Here is a 20,776-nt window from a genome sequence, read left to right as displayed (position 1 = left end):
TTAGACACTGAACTTCTTCTGAAAGGGCCACAAATTACAACCTTTGAGGGAACTGATGAATATTAAACTCTCTTTGAAAATGCTTGGTAATAAGTTCTTACTGCAGGTGGCTTTCTGGTTCTGACATACTCAAGAACAAGTCACACACCACTGCTTTGTTCACTGCTACCACATAGCAGCCTAAGAAGTGACAACAAATTGTTAATTGTAAAAAAACAAAAACAACAACAACAAAAAAAACAGTCAACATGAATACATGTATGACGGGCAGGAGAAAACACAGCTAGATTTTCACACAGGTTAAAGAAGCCAAGAAATCCTGGGTGTTTGAGATCTAACACAGAAATGATTTTATCATGCTATCACACAGAAAAGTCCATTACGCAGACTAAAAGTCATTTGAAGATAGTATCTATGTGTGTATTTTTTTTTCTTGTATTCACTTAAGAAATTATATTTGTGGCATCTTGTCCTATATTTTGAAACACTAACTGATGAATTTACAGTGTGAAGCAATATTTACAAAAAGACATTTTTCCAGGTTATTGCACTGTCTACTTCATTCACTGCCAAGCATAAAAAGGAATGAAAATAAACTCTGACATACATGTTTGATACAGTGTAGAGCTGAAGAAGATAGCTACAAGTCAAGAGGATGGAATGACAATAGACAATAAGCAGCTTGGGCATTCTGGCGTTGTGTTGCACAAAATCTGAAAACAAATAAGGCAAAGGTATGGGGAAAAAAAAACCAGACAAATACTTGACAGTGGCATACCTGTACACACTGGTTGTTGCTGTCTGCTATTAATATTTTTCCATTTGTAGATGCAGCTACACCCTGAAGATTTGTAAATTCCCCTTTGTTTCTTCCCTTGGTGCCTAGAATTGAACACAAAGCACATAAATCAGGCTAGGTAGCATATAAATAAGTTAGAAACTAAAAGCCAGTACAGTTATTTATTACATCCTTGATCTACGGATGCCTATTTTCAAGAGTTCTTATCACCAATACAGAACCATGGCAGTAACAGATCCCAATTCTAAAGTACAAGAGATTGTTCTTACTCTTTAGCATGTATGCCATTTAACCCCCAACAGAGGAATTACCGTGGCCTCCACAAAACAAGGCACCTTCACAATTTGCTTCTTGCTAGAGAAGGAAAATGTTTTATTCACAAGCTCTGGATTTTTTTTAAAAATGTGGATTTTTGTTCAGGTGAGAAGGCGATGATGCAGTACAGTACAGTGCAGGGAGCATACAGACAGAGACAAAGCTGAGAACCTGGATGATCGACAAGTGTTCACTCCAATTCCTAAATCTCTTCTGTGAAGTCAAGAAATTGAGGAAAAAAAATGTATTAGTGACTGCTTTGAATGAGGCCTTTTCAAGACAGGTTTGCCATTCAGTTTTGCTATTCAGTTTTGATTTAGTCTGCAAAAGTTTTCTTAGAAAACCATGATGAAAAACTGTTTTTGAATGACTAGGACTTGATGCCAATGACCAAAATCTGGTGACTGAATCTTTCCGCAGAGACTTTAGACTGTTCTTACAAAGCAATACATACACACAGGTCTCATTTTTATCCAGAAGAAATGAAACAGAGATTTATATAGAATCAAGGGGACTAATGGGATAAGGACCTACAAAAAGACAAGTGTTCACAAAAGTTCATTAAGTTTAAATGCCTTATTACTTAGCTGTTTGTTCTGCGACAGTCTGAGGACAGGCACAAATCAAACTGATGTGTTCAAAAGGTCAGCACTGAAGTTCTGATCCAAACTGCACATAGAGCACATTAACAGTATTCAAACTCCTGCTGTGTTCATAAAGAAGGCTCAGGGGTCTTTAGACAAGCTTGCAGTTACAATCTTCAACCACAAAATTACTCATAATGAATGATTTTTTTTTTTTAAAAAAAGATTCCACAAGCAGTTCATTCTGAGGCTTGCACGCAGAGCTATTTTACCATAGTTAAGTGTTTTCACAATAATTCACCATCTGTGTATGAGGCCTTAATTGGTTTCAATATATGGTTTCAACTGAAAAGCTTGTACTTTATTTTAGTCAATCTAAATATTCTGGAGTCCAATTATTAAAACTGCTCTGACTGTGCTTCCCAATATACAACATTCGTTAGCTCTAATTTGCACTTAACTTTCATCAGGGATGCACATGCTCTGAAAAATCCTTCTTTCTGAGTGTGGGGTGCATATTTGCTGTCGCTGGCTAGAAACAACATTTAACTCCTTGGCACTTGGTGCTGAGAAGTTTTCTTTGTTTCAAGACTTACTTCCCTGAACTCGGCACGCTTCCCTCTTTCTCAGCAAAGCAATTTTCAGTTTTGTAGCACAAGGAGAAACTACATGTTAAGCAAGCAGTGAGTTACACACCAATTATGTTGCCCACACTTGAGCCATTTCTGTGTACTGTTTTATTGAGCAGTGCCTGAAGGATGCATGCAGTTATTTTTCTTTCCACAATTTGCTAATGGTGAGTTTCCTTTTTGCCATTTAGCCAAAGAAAAGGGATGAAAAGTGAGAAGCATTCCTTATACTACTGAGAGAAAAGGAAAAACACTTGTTAGAAAAGAGGAAGCATAAGCTAGAGCATCTGGAACCAACTAGCACAGCCATTTTGGAATGTATGCTCTTCCTCCTCAGAAAAATATTCATTTTTAACGGTAAGAGAGATCTATACAAAGAGTTGGCCAGAGTTTTCTTCACTGGGACTTCACAGATAAACACCAAACGAAAAGAAAAAAAAAAAAAAAAAAGAAGAAGAAGAAATCACCCAGGAATGCCATAGTCACATTTCATAGTAAGTTTTGGAACAGTACTTCACTAACAGTGTGCAGATGAAAATCAGCTCCATGCACAATACTCTCGTAAACAGCATTCTGCAGTTATTAAACCCATGACCATGACAGGTTCTGCACACCTCTGTACAGTCCCTTCCACAAGGGGACAAATCTCTCTGGAGAAAGATGAGGTCAGTGAAACACACCTGATGTCCCAAGTTAAGTTCAGGAAGAGAACAGGAAACTCTGAAGTTTCTAATTTGAATAACTCACTACACCAGTATCTCATGTGAGAGGAAATCTTATGGTAATGTATGTAAGCACTCTGGAAAAGCAGGATCCTGCAACCATGTCTGTTACAACAAAGGATGACAGCTCCTTCCTTTTAAGCCAAGATTCCCTCCTTATAAACATACCTGCCTGAGAGATACATCAGCATCTTTTACTGCAAGATACCTCCCTTCTCTATCAAGGCAACCAATGCTTTGTCCTCTATTCTCTGGACAGTCACCCATCCCTCCTTAGCCTGGTGAGACATTTCATATGCACAGGGCTGGGGAGAGAGGACAATCTAGGGACCAAATCAGGGTCTGGGGTATAGCAGGGCTCCCCAGGAAGCCTGGCATGGAGATGAAAGCCTGAATCTTTTGTCTCTGTCTTCATCCAGACCCGTCTCTCTCTTGTTCTGAGCTACAGTTTGGACACAACAGAACAAAAGACATTTTACTCCAACTTCTGCAGCAAGTTGTATGGGACTGGGAGAGGAGGGTTTTCAAAAGGTAAGGCCAAGCAGAGCAGTTAGGAAGCTGCGGAACAGTTCCTTTCATACTGTTTTTGTAAACAGCTCTCTAAATAAACAATCAGATTAGATTTATCCCTATCTAATTCCTTTGAGTATTATTCAGCTTACCCTGCACAAACCAATTAATTTTGCTTTGAAGATATGATTTCAACAAAAGGGCAGCCATTTTCAGCTCAAGACTATGCAGCACAACCAGAACACTTCACAATTTCAGTCTTCTTGCATAGTACAGGCCAGGTTGAATCTCACCAAGAAGAAGGAAAAAAAAAAAAAAAAAAAAAATCAAAAGACCTATTAAAATTACAGGAAACTTTAAAAATTATATCATGCAACTAAGTTTTGCTTTGTAAGTGCTGGCCATCTGGATGAACCTGTTGAACAATGTACATTCCTTATATTCATAGTATCAGAAGTGGTTTTGCTTTCTAAATTTCGCTGATATGGCTAATGATGTCTCTGCTTGCTAAACTAGACTTACCAGCTTCCTAAAACAGAAGCAGCATACCACCCCTCTCAATTAGAAAGGGATTGTCTTCAATGACACAAAAATCCTTCAGAAAGATTAGAGGTTAATGGGAGAGTTGAGAGGATGCAGTACCCATAGCATATTGTATAGCTACCATTTCTTTCCTACCTACACCATCAAATAACTCTTCTGGGTCTGTTCTCTGTATAACATTGGAAAAAAAAAAAAGATAAAACTGAACAGTATGGAAAGATCAACATATAGGCTGCACAGACAGGTATGATAGAGTTGTCTTCTTGTTTCCTGGCTTTGATTTTTCTCAGAATGCCAACCAGCTACACTTATACGTCCATTCTTACTCCAATGCCCTTAGCCAGGCTGTAAGGTGGCTTGGGTAGGGAAAAGTAAGGAAGGAGTTAAGGGTATGGAAAGAGAAGAAGCTGTTTCCTGCTGAGTAGCTAGAATTCCTCTGGACCATGCATACAAGGGAGCTAACTGCAGTTAGAAAATTTCAGTCTTTTTTCAAGATGGTTATGCACAGAACCTATTTATGTTTTTGTAGTTGCTTAAAAAGTACATATTCATGGACAGCCCCATCTCTTTCAGACAGGAAAAATCACTACAGAGTGTCAGCAAGAGGTCTTTAGAGAAAATTTAATAATAAGTATGAGCCCTAGAAAGTTTAAACATTTCCCTAAAACCTACACACAGCTCACCATTTATTATTCGTCAAATTTAAGTCTAGCACCTCTGCTCCACCTAACTCTGCTTTGAATTTGCAGACTTTATCAGCCATAATTATATGACAGTTATTATTACACAGGCTTTGTTCATGAGTTCTCACAGAGTAAATTCACAGTCATCCTCTTCTTCACTTTCAGCATAGATAACAGCCCAGATGACGACATTCATACCTAGTAAGGAAGCTGACAGAACGTACTGCTAAAGGTGCTTTTTTCCCCCTTAAAATTAGAGTGAGTTACTCATTAAATTTAGCTAAATTTAGATGCTCAGTTACATGCTGAACAGACAACTAAACACACTCTAAGGAAAAGAAAAATGGAACTTTCCAGCAGAGAGCCAATTCTCCATCTGGCTGAGCCTGATGCCAATTCCAGGCATAAATAAAGAAAGAGAAAATGCAGTTGAAGTGGGAAATGGCACCACTACTGCTAAGCAGTCAAAGAACCCAGTCATGAAAAGTGACAGAAAAAAAATACCAAGGCATGGCAGAGCTAGAGCACCAGATGGGGCTTTGGACAAGAGTAGCCACCCACGCATGGCTCTTAATTCTCCTTTGGAGAACATGGCCAAGATTTACCAGGGAGGGTGGAAGTGTTACTACCAAACATCCCTCACTTCTACTCAGCATAGGTCTAAGGCACATGAGCAGAGCAACAGAAGAGCTTTTCCTCTCACTTCAATGCTTTCTATCCCTTGCAGTAGAAGCAAACACCATATGCAACAATTATTTTCTAGAAATCACAAACAGGTTTTCTTTGCACAAACTTACTACATGCCACAAAGATAGATTTTTTTGCTTGCGAGTTAGATCTAGACGATCTTGAAAGTCCCTTCCAATGCAAGCCATTCTACGATTCCATGCTTTCATTAATGTACTAAGTTCAGCAGGCTGAAACATTCAGAACATGAGAACTGCATGGACACACTCTTAAAGATCATGCCTGGTTTTTGTTGAGGATGTAAATAACTGAAAGAAGAGGAAGCAAGAAATGCTCTGTCCTTTTAATTAATGCATTACACAACTGTACGAATGCTGTCAATACCCTGAGGTTTAAAAAGTCTGAACAGAACCATACGTCATTTTAAAAGCAATGAATATTATGGAATTGGCAAATGATACAATGCCTAGTTCCCCATGAATGAAAACATTTATCTGCACTAACGCTGTGTTAAAGTTGATATTCACACAAGAATGATCTTCTGCTAGGAGCTGATTGATTAAGGTCCGCGTAAAAGCCCATATTTCAACGTACGTACAATAGCACGCTCCATATACTCGGATGCCATAGGAATGTTACAGTATGATTCTCCAGCACAGCCATATGTACCTCTGGAACCCAAGTGCAAGTTTTATCTTCCGTAGTTTTAAACAAAAATCCACATTTGGCCAGGGCTATCAGAGGAATTCAGCAATGGGATCCAAACAGATACACAGTTGTGCTGGAAAAGAGCAATAAACTTCATTTTGCGTAACTTCATCAACAAATGAACCAAACCTCAAGTGTCCTGAGTAATTAGAAACTGGAGCCAAACAAAATCTTAAATTCCTGAAGACAATCCCTGCGCAAATGTCACAAGTTCTAGTTTATTAAGCACACAGATTTTGGAAGAGTATGAAAAAGCTAGAGCATTACAGCTACAACTCCTTAGAGACTGCTCAGATGATGCATATATAATCCCACAAGAACATCTCTATCTAGGATCATTTTGTGAAATGAGAAGCCATGAACAAAATGCGGAGTGAGATTAAGCGTTATTCTCAGTTCAGTTTTTCAGTAACATCTCAAGTGTGGAAAATCCTGAGGGCTCTCCTCAAGGAAAAGCTGTGAGATATGTGCAGCTGTAGCTCTTTTTTTCTTTGAAGAATGAGAGGACACAGAAAGACAGGGAAAAGGAAGGAGAAAAAGCTCCAAAATAAAGCACACAGTCATGACTGCATCACAATGAAAAGGCACCACACTTTTCAGAAAATATTCAGGACTGTATTAGAGTTCACTGTGTAGTAGAGAGAATCATTAAAACAACAGCAACCAACTAGAGCCATAGCACTATTTGGCAGTTAGGTTAGAAGCTGATACTAGAAACAAGGGATACAGAAGTAGAAATCATAACCTGAAATCATGTTAGGCCATACTGAAAGCTTTATAATAAGAATGCTGAAAGTTTTAAAATTATTTCAGGACTTTAAATCTGCTCATCCAACCTAGCATATGCTCTATCGTATGATCTGGCACAACCACTTCCAGAAGAGATCAAAGAAATGTTTTCTTTCAGGCAGGGTTCAGGCATCATCCTAAACTCGTTTTACCTTGTCTTAAAACAAGGTGCCCAGAAAATCTCAGAAACTTCTATACATACTCTCTGTAGCTCTTAACCAGCATTATCAGTGAAATCATATTTGGGAAAAGCCACAGGTCTCTTTCCATTCCTGCAGGAGTCCAGACCTGATTACTCTGCCTCTGTGCAAGGCTTTTTTCCTTAACAACTCATCAATAGGTTTTGCGATCGTAACACCCTCCTGCTAGAGGCAAAGCAATGTTGGGTATTAAATTAACAAAAGGCACCTTTTGGCTTTGGACAACCAAGTGCCGTTATTGTTGAGGAGGCTCTGCTAAAGCTGAAGCTACTTTTTTGATAAGTGCTCAAATGTGATATACAGACTTGTATAATACCGGAAGTCAACTTCGTTTTCTTCTTTAGTTGTGCAAAGTGAAAAGTTGTTGTTGCTGTTTTTAACTATATAAGTTAACTATTTGTATAACATATAAATTATGGTAGCTTAAAAATAGATTACTCCAAAAGAGCTGAAAGAAAATCAGAATAAATAGCATCTATATTTTACAAACCATTAGAAACCCACAAACTTCAAAATACTACCACATTATATGAAGGAGGAAACATGTTTAGATAGCGGGAAAAAATACAAGACACTTTTAAAGAAACAAACAACAAATAAAGGAAATCATAGTTTTGTCCTATGCTGACATCAAGGAATAACTATGTTTGATCATAGGTTTTAACATGTAGATCCTGGTTAATTAATTAGATTAACGTCTAGGGCAGTCATTTTAGAGACAGAATCCTCCTACTTTGTCTCTTGCCATACAATTTTTAAAAGTAGTAGTTCAATACAAATCTGCAGCATTGGTCTTGTTATTCTGCCATGTAAAATCTTTTATGATAATCAGATGTATGCATTTCTCAACCCCAATTCTAACTAAATATTTGCCAGTAGAATGTCTGAAACATGTGCTTTTAAAATGTATATGTGTAATAATTAAGAGGCCTAGAAGTATTATCAGGTTGCTCTACATAGAACCTTAATCTTAAAATAATTTTACACTGGGAAATTTTCATCCAATTTCCCTGAATTGCTTTAGCTTATGGCAGTAGTTAGCAGAGAAGTCACCTACCTACTCTGAAGATCAAATCATCTTCAATGGGATTCTCTTTTCTTTTTCCAGTGCTGTACATGCTTGCAGGTCTTTTCACAGCTTTCTGCTTCACATGACCACTGCCAGGAGATTTAACACGTCTCTTAACCCCCTCAGTGGTAGGGGATACGTCTGCCGATCTGACCACTTTCAGTTTAAATGGGCTGCCCTTGATGTGTTGATCGTAAAGTCTCAGTGACAATGTGAAATCCCCTTCTTTCTGAACAGTATACAAAAATTCGTAAGTGCCATTTTTATTGTCAAGTATTTCTCCATCTGCTACACTTCCATCAGGCGTGCTCAGCTCAGCAGTGAGGTAAGCGTTCCCGGACTTACAGAGCTCCCCATCTTTGTCCTTGGTGGTGATGGTGACGGACATGGGCTGTCCGATCACAGTCTGCCGCAGTCCCTCACCTGTGGCAACTGTTTCAGAGGCAACAGCATTGGTGGTTAAAATAGTGCCCAAATTGTGAATGGACTTTTTCAGGCCTTCCGTTTCCACTATGAAGTCCAACTGATCGTTTTCACGGGGCTGCAAGGGGAAATCCCGCTCAGCCAGTTCATTCAGCTTGTCACTCATCTGCTTCTTCACCAACAGCACTTCAGTTTCGGTGCCATGGTTGAGGGCCTGGGCTGTAAAGTTGCTGCAACTTTTAATGCTCTCTTGTCCTTCAAGCAAGGTATCCAGCTGGGTTTGGAGAACCTGCATGCATTGCCAAACACCACATCAGCATCACATGGCAGGATTTATGCTAGCAACATTTAGCATGCTTCACCCCTGAAGGCCTTTATAGAAATACCATTTATAGTACTTTAAAGTTTTGTGGATTTTTTTTTTTAAGTTTCACTGTAGAAAACATACCATATTGACTCTCTACAAATTCTTGGAATATCACACCGCAACAGAAAAAAATGTACCCCATTTGGATCACCATGGCTTTACACATCCACTGCCTCAGTAGGTTGAATTATTTCCTCACTTTCCTCATTTTCTTTTTTTTAATTTGTAAATAAACATAGAATTTTAAGCATCCTTCCATCTAGCCCTCACAGTTAATGAGATAGTTGCTGAAAAGCAAGCTGTAATGTGTGTACCTGCAGAGAGATTTTCAGTCATCAGGCCCACCAATAAGGGAGGCTATAAGAAGAGTTTCATAAAATTATCTCTTCAGGGCCAAGGGAAACTTTGGGTTACTCCTCTTTGGGGAAGAATATGAAGGTATTGTGTTGGGGATACTGGAAAGAGTTGGATTGAGTATCCTGCAATTTTGATGGGCAGCAAGTAGCTACTCTATATTCAAGACTGAAAAAGAGCTTCCATTATAGGCTCAGTTCTGGCCCTCAGTCTAAAATCCTTAGAGCAGTACTGACATCAAAACTGTGAGGCATGGCCTGGGAACAAGATTAAAATTTCCTAAAACTGGTTTCGCAGTGAATTAGAAAAATGATCCTTGAATTATAGCAGCCTAACGGAGAAACTCATGGGAGTTTGGAAAGCTCAAACATTCCATTTGCTCCCACATCTTTAAAGAGAAAGTCCCCAAAAAGTACTCAGTCATACATATGGTATGTTTTTCCTACTGAGAAGAACTAGGGCACAAACATTACTGCTAATCACAGAAGTTGTTTTGTTGACTGCTACTGTAAAGTAAGCATTTTTTAAATAATTCAGTTGTTCTAATTAAACTTGGAAACTGTTGGCTGTATTACTGTGAGACACTCTTCCCTTGCTGACGAACACTGTGCTACGATGCTGTGTTCTTAAGGGCATTTTACTTCTGATTTGCATAAAACTATCTGTTTTTCTCTACTTACTGGAGAAAAAAGTCTGACGAATTATTCATATGGAAAAGTGATAACAGTGTGAAATCTACTGCAAGCAAAAGAAAGTAGGCTGATTTAAACACTTCACTAAGTTTCAAGTTATCTGTTTCTCTAGACACCTGAAAACGTCTCAGGACTCATTTCAAGGCATTTCCAGTCTGCCTTGTCTCTACTCCAGAACATAAATAACTAGTTGAACAGATAGCATGACTACTAAAGTCCCAGGATGATAAAAGTCCATACACTCGGGATAAACCACAGAGCACGAAGGAAGATGATTTGCAGCTACATTTTACAACAACTATACTCTTAGTATTGCTTTCTTTCATTACAGACACAGAAAATATTCAGTCCTACCATAACTAATATTTAAGATGTGTTTACTGCATTTTACATGAGGCCTCTCTCAGTTCATTTGAAACCAAAGCTGAGTGGGAAATATTTGGGTTTGTAACATTTTGCAGGCTCTCTACTCACTCAAAAACAAAAATTTATTCTCATCACTCTTTCTGTACTAACAGGAAATACCTCTTTCACTGCTTATGTACAACTTCATAAAACTTTGGTTCTCTACATTAAAAAGTCAAGTGTGCCCTTAAACAACCATATGATAATTTAACATTGTATACCACCTTGTGTAAATTTTGTACACACAGCTGACTATATTTTCTTGCTGAGAAAATAAGGTTTTGGGACATCTTAGATTTGTTTGGATGAACTTAAGATATAAGTCCAAATTTTTTATGCTAAAAACCTCCTCAGCAGCTCCTTAGCTTTAGTGATGAGTAAATTCTGTGCCCCGAGGATTCTGGACTCCCTGCATCCCTGAAAGCACACCACTTGTCTATGTATTAGAATTCTGCAATTTTCACCAGCCCAGCCCATCCTAACAACCTAGCTTGTTCCAGATCCTGAAATACATCTCTCTTCAGCTTCAAACACCTGGTGATGTTGAAGCTGCTAGTAATCACAGAGAATGTCCAAAGATGTCATTACTATCAGGCACTCTTGAAACTCCAGTTGCTCATGCTACTTTCTTATTCTGAGGAGAGATATCTTCCCTTTACATAAAACAGCCAACTGATGCCCAGGAAGACAAAGTCTTCAATTTGAGTATTTCAGACTTATTCCTCAGTAAAAGCTCTTTCCATCACGGTACAGGCTTCTCTCTGAAAAAGGGGCAAATTTCTGTTTTTTTTCCTCTGAAGCTTAGTCCACAATACAGGGGAAAAATGCAAGATTCAATCATCCACATAGAAAGTTAAAGAACACAACTCTGAAATCTGTTGCTCTCTGCATTCCACTTAGAAAATGAGATGCCTCTGCACTCCATGCATTTCAATCCCTGAATTCTAGGGTGAAATACCTTATCAAGTATTTGAAAGGAACCTTGCCTGGTTCCTTCAGGGAAAAATTACTCATGGGAGAAGATACACAGGACTGTCATGGAGCTGTAACCCAATGATCCAGACTTGACTTTGGCGTTCCCTTATTGGCATCTGCACATAAAACATGTGGGCAGACTCCTGCTTAGCGTGCTGGCTATTTTAGATCCTCACATATCATACACACAGGGTTAGCTGCCTATAAAGTCTAGATTCCATTTTGGAGGCTGGGCACCTACAAGCAAGGTTGTGCAACACTTGATTTCAGGAAGACAACATTCTCAAGATCCCAGACACAGCTTGTCAAACTGGCATCCTGAATCATTTGTAAAAACTGGCTGATTAAATTAATAGTTATTCATTAAAACAAAACATGCATCTTACTTTGTGTTTAAGGCCATAATTCACTTCCAGTTCCATAAGCAGCACACTCTTTCGTACATTTAAAGTCTTCTGGAGTTCATCAAAAGTGGAATGAATGTCATCTACGATGCTAGCCTTTTGGTTGGTTAACTGGTGTATGATTTCAGATATAAAATGAAGTGCTGAGTCGATCTCTGGAAGCCTGAGGGAGGGATTAAATTACAAAGACTGCTGTTTCAAAAGTCATCAAACAATGGCCTTTGTCCTGAAATTTTTGATGAAATGAACTTATCACCAGTCTGTCTTTAAACTCCCCCACTTCACAGAAGCAAGTTCATTCCTTTTATAACCACACAGTTATAATTTTAGTCTGATAAAATAAGGCTAAGCTAGGGCCCTCACATGTGGAAATCCTTTGGACTTCAGGAAGTTTCAGCAGGGAGGCCTTGGATTTTCTCTTCTTTATGCAGATGTATTTACTAATAATGAGGAATCAGACCTACCACTTTGTAAAAAATATCTTCTTACAGAGTAAAGTCTGTGCTGTATTCTAAGCATACAGTAGAACTTCTTTATTATGAAAATAATGATGAGCTAGTTCTTTTCTCCGTAACATTTTATTCTCTCTCTTTGGAGAACACTTGAATTTCTAATGGCTTCTGTTTTGCAAAAGACTGATAGGAATCTTTAGATCTTTCCTCTAATCCCTCAATGCATCATACTCAATGGTATGGTATACTCGATATTTTTTCTTTCTTTGCACAATCCTCACTACCTCTATTCTTTAAGAAAAGGTCCATGGCACAAGCACATTAAAACATCTACTGAGAGTAAGAGAGGAAGCTGGTAGCAAAAATGAAAGCAGAAAAACAGTCAGGGGAGACTCCATACCGTTTGTTGACAGAATCCAACTGAACTTGAAGAGAAGCCTTGTGTTGCTCTACCACATCCTTGAGTGGTACTGTGGGATGCTCTGCATGTTCTCCCTCTGTACACTCCCTGCACATGGCTGTCTCACAAGACCGGCAGTAAAACTCCATCACCTGAAAAAGTGCACAATTCTAGATTAAAGCACAGCTGCAGCAGTAAAATCAGTTCAAAGCACATCTTTCTGGGTCTTAAACTCATGTTGTTATCTAAGCTCTTAGCTTATGGTTCAAAAAGAAACAAACTTTCTGCTATGTTAGATGTCAATAATCTACGACTTAAAAGATATCTGTTATTCATATGTATTTCCTACCAAAACACTCTTTAAAATGCATTTTATTCTATTGGAAAACATCAAATCAGTAGCGCAGGAAACAACATCAGACCTCAAGGCTAGCTCTAGCATTGTCTTTATACAATACTATGTTCTGGTCTCTTTATTTCTCCACGAAATATCAGGGAACTCAGGTCCCCTCATGAATTCAAACCTCAGTCTCCATAACGGACTGCCAAAGAAAATGTAAGCTTCAGCTATTTTTTCCTAACAGGGTCACCTGTGCAACACAAACACAACTGAGATTACCAAACACCATGTTTATTTGCTACAGAAAAGCATCCTCAATGAACCAATGTGCTGTAGGGGGAAAGATCCATATCCTATTACTAACCCCTGAAAACCATCAAAACCCTATATCTAAGATTGTAATTAGAATTCTGATCTACAATTGAAACAGAAGATTGTGACAGAAAAGTCTGTGCCCAAAATCATATGCTAGTCCAAATAATGCACAAATATGCGATTTCAGCACGAGAATTCTTTTACAACTAGAAACTTCTTGAACACAAAGTATTTTAGGTCTATTTCAGAGCGTGTAAGGAATCTTGCAATATTTGCTTCAAAGAAAGCAATTGTCAGCTATCTTGCATTCAGAACATAGCATCAGAATCTCCAATAATTTGGTTGATGCTTTTGGCACTCAGACCTCACACTATGTGAGGTGTGCTGGAGATGCTGGTTGACATTATGTGGTTGCACAGGTAGAGTAGAACCAGCTGTTTTCAGGTGAGCAGAGGGACCTGTAACAGATCTGTGCAACGGAGCTGGTTCTTCTCGTCTTGAGAATTAGGAGGGTGAAGGAAGAACTACCATTTGCATATGGCTTATTAGCATTAATAGGATTTTTTCCTATCAAAGCTCCCTTCCCTCATATTCCCATTCTTCTGTCTTATCACAGTTCACAAGATATGAAATGCACATGCAGTGAGGGGTTAGTTACTTGATGGTCACTTGTGTAAGCCATTTTAGAGACAAAGTAAAAACTGTCCTAAATAAACTGGATAAGATAGAATGCATCAGCAAGAAAAGAACATGTAGATCTAAACAATGGCAACTCCTATGAACACACTCCACTAACTCTGAACTTAGGAGTCTTACAGTACCACATCTTCCAAGTCCTGCCAGTTACTTTGGTAGGCTTTAATATATGATACTGTCTCACAGTGCATAGAGGAAGTCAGTTAAACACAATTTTTGATTTAAATTCTTTACAAAGGCTTCAAAAATTTGGAAAATAAAATGTCGATTATTAGGAAGCTAAGTATTTTTATATGGCCGTAAGTGTTCATTTATTTTAAATCTGTGTCAGAAGTTCATCCTTCTGCCTCTTCACAGCGTAATGCTCATGTACAGGACACTTTAACAAGCTCCCTACTTGTTCAATATTTGTTGTTTTTGGACACAATGAAAGAATAATGCAGTACTTCTGTTTCCTATTAAATATTTTGTAACAAGCATCATTACATTTACAGCAACATATATTCAAGTGCTAGAGAAACAGAAGACAAAATGGATTAGCATGCAGACCACAAAGAGTTAAGACATATGTCTGCACACAAAAACGGTAGTCTTTGTCTCAGCCGCATTCAAAATGGTGTGAGTGAAATGATTCCCATTTCCCACGAAAGTTTTTGGATTGTGCCATAGTTGAAGGAGAAAGAAAAGCTATTATTAATATGATGCAGGCATGAAGTTTTTTGATAAGTTGATTCCCTATGATTTTTTCAAGCATTTCTTAATCAACTAAGATTCTTTTTTCATAATTTCTACATACAGACAGACACATACTGCTAGCTTTTCTTCTCTCCCCTCCATTCCCAACATGAGCCTCATATTTTGTGACATTCCCTGCAAGCTGCTCACGTTAACAGGTTTGTTGTCAGAAAAAAAGCTTTGCCTGAACTCTCTTTCCCAAGTGGATGGGAGCTCTAGGATAGGCATGGTGTCCAACACTGGTTTCCATTATGATTCTACAGCAGTCATGAAACAAATCAATGAAAACATTCCCACTAGCTGTAATGAAACATAAGTTAATACCCACTGTGTTCTGAAATCCCATTTACTGACTACATGCTAAACCAGAACAGGATTCTTCAGAACCAAGTTCTAATTAGAGACCCATGCATGTCTTCTCCACTGTAATTTAACTGAATTTACAGGTTGGTTTTTTTTTTTTTCATTTGCGTAATCAGTGCTGCACATACTTCTAAAATGGATTTCACAAATCCAAAGCACATTAATTCCAGCCCTTCAAAGCGCAAGTCTCAAGAAAAGACTCTCAGCAATCATAAGCCTCATTTATCCAAAATAACATTTGAATAATCATGTTGTTCGTCTACTGCTTTGGATTTGTTTGAATCAAAATAGTAGCCCAGAGTAAAAAGGAGCTATTTGCTCTTTGCCAGCCCTCTTTCTGATCTCTCACACACACTTGGTTCCTATCTCACAGTGCCAGTGCGTGTATTACATTTGCATGCTTTGGCTCTTAGAAGAATACAAGTCTGGATTACCCACGGACTCCTCACTGACTATTTGGTGAAATTTAGGAAAGCCCAGGTTCTAAGTCTTTGCTTTTGCCTATCTGTGCAGTAAACCTGAAAGCTTTAAGCAGATTTAAAAGAAAAGTTCTGTAAAACTGTCATGACTTAAATAGCATGCTTACATGCAAGCAAACCATCCCAAATCCCTTGTACATCTTTCCAATTTAATCAAACGTTATTGTATCAAAGTAACAGTACTGCTTCCTAACTGTATTTCTGTTCCTAGTCAGGGAGAAAAACATTTTGCCAGCATTTAGCTCAGTTTATCAGTTCTACTGCTCACTGAAGGTAAACTCTGATATTCTGACTCTTCATTTAATCTCAAAGTCACACTGAATATTATTTACAGAGTACAAAAAAAAACCCCAAACAACACTAGATTTGAATGTCACAAACAAGTGAGATATTAAGAAGCACAGAAGCAAGGAGGAAAGAAAAGGTTTAAAAGGAATCTTATGAAGAGACTTCAGAATATGAAGGATAGGTGATTCCTCATTTTTCTAGTAGTACACAGGTAGCAAGCAACAATATTGTGTCAATACATCAAGCTATTATCTGATATCTCGAGAAAAAAAGCTAGTTGGATAAGACATGCACTTCTGTTAAAAAGCATTTAATTTAGCATTGGATATGCTCTCTTGTTGTACTCTATAAACAGAAAATAAATTGCACTCATAGAAGTGTGGATCTTAGGATCTAAGCTATGTTTCACTTTGAGTTCAGATAAAAGAAGAAAAAACAAACAAACAACAGGAGCTGTAGGTGTTCAGTAACTGAGAATAAAGCTGATGTTATTTCCATGGGAAGACAGAAGATAAAAATCTTCTCTTAGGTTCAGAAGTTCCATTGCATATGTGCCCTACTACCCCAATTTCACAAAGATGTGCTATTGTGCTCTGTGTTGGGTGAATGAGGAAGTATTGGTTTATAGTTCAAGCACAGGAAATCATTATGTTAAGGTATTACAAGCTGAGTTTCGTTCGTCATAAGCACACACACAAATGTGCCACAACAGGGTGAGAGGATGTGCACAGAAGGACTAGGATGTGCACACAAGGATGGAAAACAGTAGCGGTGTCCAGGAGACCAACTGGAAGGGAAAGTACCCAATTTACAGGGCCTCAGGAAGGCCAAGACAGAAGCAGATAGGAAAGTCAATGTGAAAATAACTGCATCAGTTCACAGAGGTTTAAAGCCAGCATGGCTAGAGAGACTGAAAAAGCTTGTTTAAACACAAACTTATTTCTAAACTAACACAAAGAAAATCTAGCAGTATTTAAATAAAATGTACTTGCACATTTTTCCCTTGATAGTAAAAACACAATGGATCTGACTCTACACTACATATAATTATACCCAAAGCAATTAAAAAAAATGAATGGAGACATCAGTGCAGAATGACTGTCCGTTCTTTGCACGCATTCTTGTCCAGCTACCATCTCAGTCCCCCTCATCCAATCTCCAAAGTCACCTGCACAGTTGCTGGCAGCCAGGCACTTACTCCTTGACATATAGTGTCCTCATGCTGTGTACCTGTGAAGGCAGGAAAAGCCCAAGTCCTCAGCCAGTCTGAGGGCCCCCAACCTCAATCAGTTCTCCTACAAACTTAGCTCCTCCTATCACAAGGAGGAATGTGGGAAAGTTGACTTTTAATCTCCTAGCAAAAGCTTTAATCTGGAGTTGCCTTCAGACTCCCCTCAACTCCCTCACAAAAACCTACTGGAGCAAGAAGATAATTCCATCATATCAATATCAGCACCTGAAGAGACACGCTGTGTTTCAAGGCAAGCCTAGTAAGTTTATTTTAGAGGACTTATTATATCAACTTTTCCTAGAAAGCAGTTTTCAGAGAGGTAGAAGGTGAAAATTGTTTTCACTGCAGACAAGCTTTTTTTTTTTTCTAAGCACAGCCAAAGAATTATCAGCTGATAATGCAAAATGCAAAACAAGCAACATCTTATTCTGATGTTTTTACGCATTTCACAATCAAATGGCTCCTGTCACAACCACTATATCAAAAAAGAACGGTATTTCATTTTAAGGCAATTCATTAAAATGCAAAGGAAAACTAGAAATGTATTAACCAATAGCCATTACACATATACAGGTGTAGCACACATTAAAAAAAGCTACATCACTTACACATTAATCGGATTGTACAGCATATCTGTTCTGTAAGTCAACCCAATTGCAGCAGGTTAGTAAAGGAGAGGGAAACAAGCTGTCCCTCTAAAAGCAACCAATACCTATCAACTGAAATATTCCTATACAATCTATAGACCTAAACTGAGTATCAAATGAAACAGTTCTGAGGAAGTTGTCTTAAAATACTGGCATACATTTTTTGGTTTGCACAGAAGTTTGCAGGCAGTGTGGCTCAGCTTTGCAATATGGTGTACTTCCATGCTTGCAAAAGCCTGGCTGTGAGACAGGAGCCGATACGTTTACCATGAAGTCACACAGGTTAATGTTGAAAATGCTGAAGTAAGAGCAGAGTTGCTACTGCAATGTGGGAGCACCTCCTCAGTTTGGGAGCACTTGCCAGTGACAGATACTTTTTGCGGGTGAATGCGAGGGGATGCTGGGCAAATTAAGTAGGTGGAGGAAAGAAACAAAACAAAACAGGGTCTGGTACAAGGTCTGGTACATGAGATGCATAAAGCACAGTGGTGAAACAGAAACACCTTGTTTTCATTCTGCTGACCCAGAGCTGACCTAGAGCTGGAGTACCCTTTTACTTGCTCCTGTATTAATATGCTCACATGGCTTTTGGGGCCTGCCTCAGATCTTACTGGGCAAATACGCATGTCAGTTGTGCTTATAAGGTGCTTGCCTCATACTGCCAAAACAAGTGCACAGGTTCCCACAGCAACTCTGAGCCTACAAGTCAGAGAGCTATGGAAACCCATCCCAAAGACAAAAGGTTTGATGCTTGTAGAGGAGCAATTATGACCCAATGAGCCAGAAGGCAGATTCATCCAAAATAGCTGATAAAATCAAACCATATCATGACTACTTTAAGATGCAATCCTCTACTCCACTAAATGTATTTGAGTACTGCTAATTTTAAGAAGCCACCTGTCTTTACTGAAATATTATAAAAGTTATAAAATAACTCACTTCATTTCAATCCTTCCCCTTGTCTCTAATTCAAAATAAAATACCCATGGTAAACTGGACCAGTCAGTACATATCAATCCCTATGCATCTCACAGGAGTTCATCTCACTTACATTTCCATCGTGATTGGGGCAGGAAAGCGGTTTGCCTGCAGCAACAGCAGTGACAGTCTCCAAGATGGAGGACTCTTCAATGCTGTTCTCCGGTGTTCGTTGCAGGACATCCATCAGGTTGGTGATAAAGAAGTTGTTCTGGAGTGCAGAAACCCCTTTTTCTGGCAGAATGGAAGTCTGGCGGCACACAGGGCAAGAAAGGGTTAAGCTATGGGCTGGAATGTAATTCTGTAAGCACCTATGGGAACAGGAGGTGGAAGGGGAGAAAGAGAGAGAGAAGCTGTTGTCAAAGAGGAAAAAAACCTTCCTTCATTTAAGAAATCATTTGAAAAGCACTGTCTCTACTTATAAAAGGAAAGGTAAATCATATTCTTGGCTTCAGAAGTAAAGTATTATAGGGATTTTTTTAACCTTTAAATCTTTTTTCTCTGCCACATAAAAAATGTTCAATAAGCAGACATCATCGTAAGAGTTATGCACTTTCTTTGAGACATTCATGCTGAGTGGATCCATTCTTTGAGATGTGTACTGCTCCCAAGACAGTAAAAATGATAAACTATCCGATAAAATTTGACAGACAAGAAGTTATTGCATCAGCCAATAGCTGACCTTTGTCTTTCCAATAGAATCTCCTTTATTAGCTTCTATCTGCAGTCTTTTCAGACCTAAAACCTGGTCCTAATGATGACAATGGAAAATTTTCCATTTATTTCAATTGGGAATGTTATTTGGCAGTTAGCAAGAATCAATAGATCTCATTCTGCTTTGCTCTTTACTATATAGAGAAGCATGCCTTAAGTTATCAGTTTGTGTCAAGGAAAGTTTAAGAGAATTTTTGTGTCTGAGTTTTTTATTTTTCTTTGTTTTAGGAAGACTGATTTATACAGAATACTAATCTGACACAAAAATTCTGCGAGCCATAAAATGCAGCGGTTTGTTCTACTCCTGCCTTGGAATATCAAGTTAACAACTGTGCAACATCTGACTGCAACTGGCAATTCCCTATAGTCTTGTAAGGACAGGAAGCTTTGCAGAAAGCAGTTCTTGGGGAGTCTGAAAAGCAAGCAGTGCTACACCACGTTCTTCACAAGATGCCAATCAAGAAAGTGCAACTTTGCAGAGCTGTGTGGCTCTCATCCACTTCCAAAGGCTTTGCTTGCACCACTCTTCATCCTCCCTTGGCTGCCCTTCTTCTGACCCTCAGGAAGGGCTCTGTGAAAGGAGAGCTTAGGCTTTGTACATCAGCTGTACGCTGGAGGAGTTCTTCCAACCTCTCTCCATAACCAGATCAGCGTAAAAAGGTTACACTGAAAACCAGAAGCTGACCTTAGGATTGACACATGAACCAAAGTCAAGAAAGACATGACGGTGAAAAATCTTAGCTTCATTGACTGCAGCAGGAGTTGCACTGCTGACTTCAGTAAAATCAGTCTCCTATTCTTCTACAAAAGACCATTTTGTCTTACACACTCAAAACCCCACAATTTTTCTTGCATCCTGTAAAATTAAATATGTTCATTGTAATTATAAAAAGGTAAACTAATGGTCACACAAAGCATCTTTTACTATTATTTTCCTACCATTCCACGTATAACCCAAACAGCTGCAACCCACCTCAATCAAGACCTCTAATCAATAAATCTTGCAGATGCTGTATTCTCTCCACTATTTGAATGGGCAATATAACATTAAAACATCACCAGGTATGTTCATTACATTCAGCTGAATACAGTATAAGACTGCAGTATTTTCCCCCACTGCTTTTCAGAGAGGTTTTCTACTTCATTCAACCAAGTTGCAAAATAATGAGAATACTTAATCACGAGTTATTAATAATGTAAATAACGTGTCGAACCCTTGGACATTAAAGGATGGGATAATTTTTTCTATAATTAGTAAATCAACAAAGAAAGGCTTTTAT

At 38.5% G+C, this 20,776-nt stretch overlaps 1 protein-coding gene across 11 annotated transcripts in view; it reads right to left on the bottom strand.

Moving 5' to 3' along the window:
* Nucleotides 1-20,776, bottom strand: part of TRIM2 (tripartite motif containing 2) — an 85,226-nt gene that overhangs the window by 16,570 nt on the left and 47,880 nt on the right. For 10 of the 11 annotated variants that reach the window (XM_048941638.1, XM_048941645.1, XM_048941644.1 and 7 more), the window contains exons 3-7: nucleotides 18,856-19,093; nucleotides 12,711-12,862; nucleotides 11,841-12,021; nucleotides 8,227-8,950; nucleotides 779-882 (exon numbers count right to left, since the gene is read on the bottom strand). In XM_048941638.1, the coding sequence (XP_048797595.1) occupies nucleotides 779-882; nucleotides 8,227-8,950; nucleotides 11,841-12,021; nucleotides 12,711-12,862; nucleotides 18,856-19,093 (1,399 nt within the window). The remainder of the gene's footprint in view (nucleotides 1-778; nucleotides 883-8,226; nucleotides 8,951-11,840; nucleotides 12,022-12,710; nucleotides 12,863-18,855; nucleotides 19,094-20,776) is intronic. The other variant, XM_048941647.1, reaches the window with a different exon arrangement.

Source organism: Lagopus muta, chromosome 4 (genome assembly GCF_023343835.1).
Source record: "Lagopus muta isolate bLagMut1 chromosome 4, bLagMut1 primary, whole genome shotgun sequence".
Taxonomy (NCBI): domain Eukaryota; kingdom Metazoa; phylum Chordata; class Aves; order Galliformes; family Phasianidae; genus Lagopus; species Lagopus muta.
Note: the sequence above shows the minus strand (reverse complement) of the source record. Positions and strands in the feature narration are given on the sequence as shown.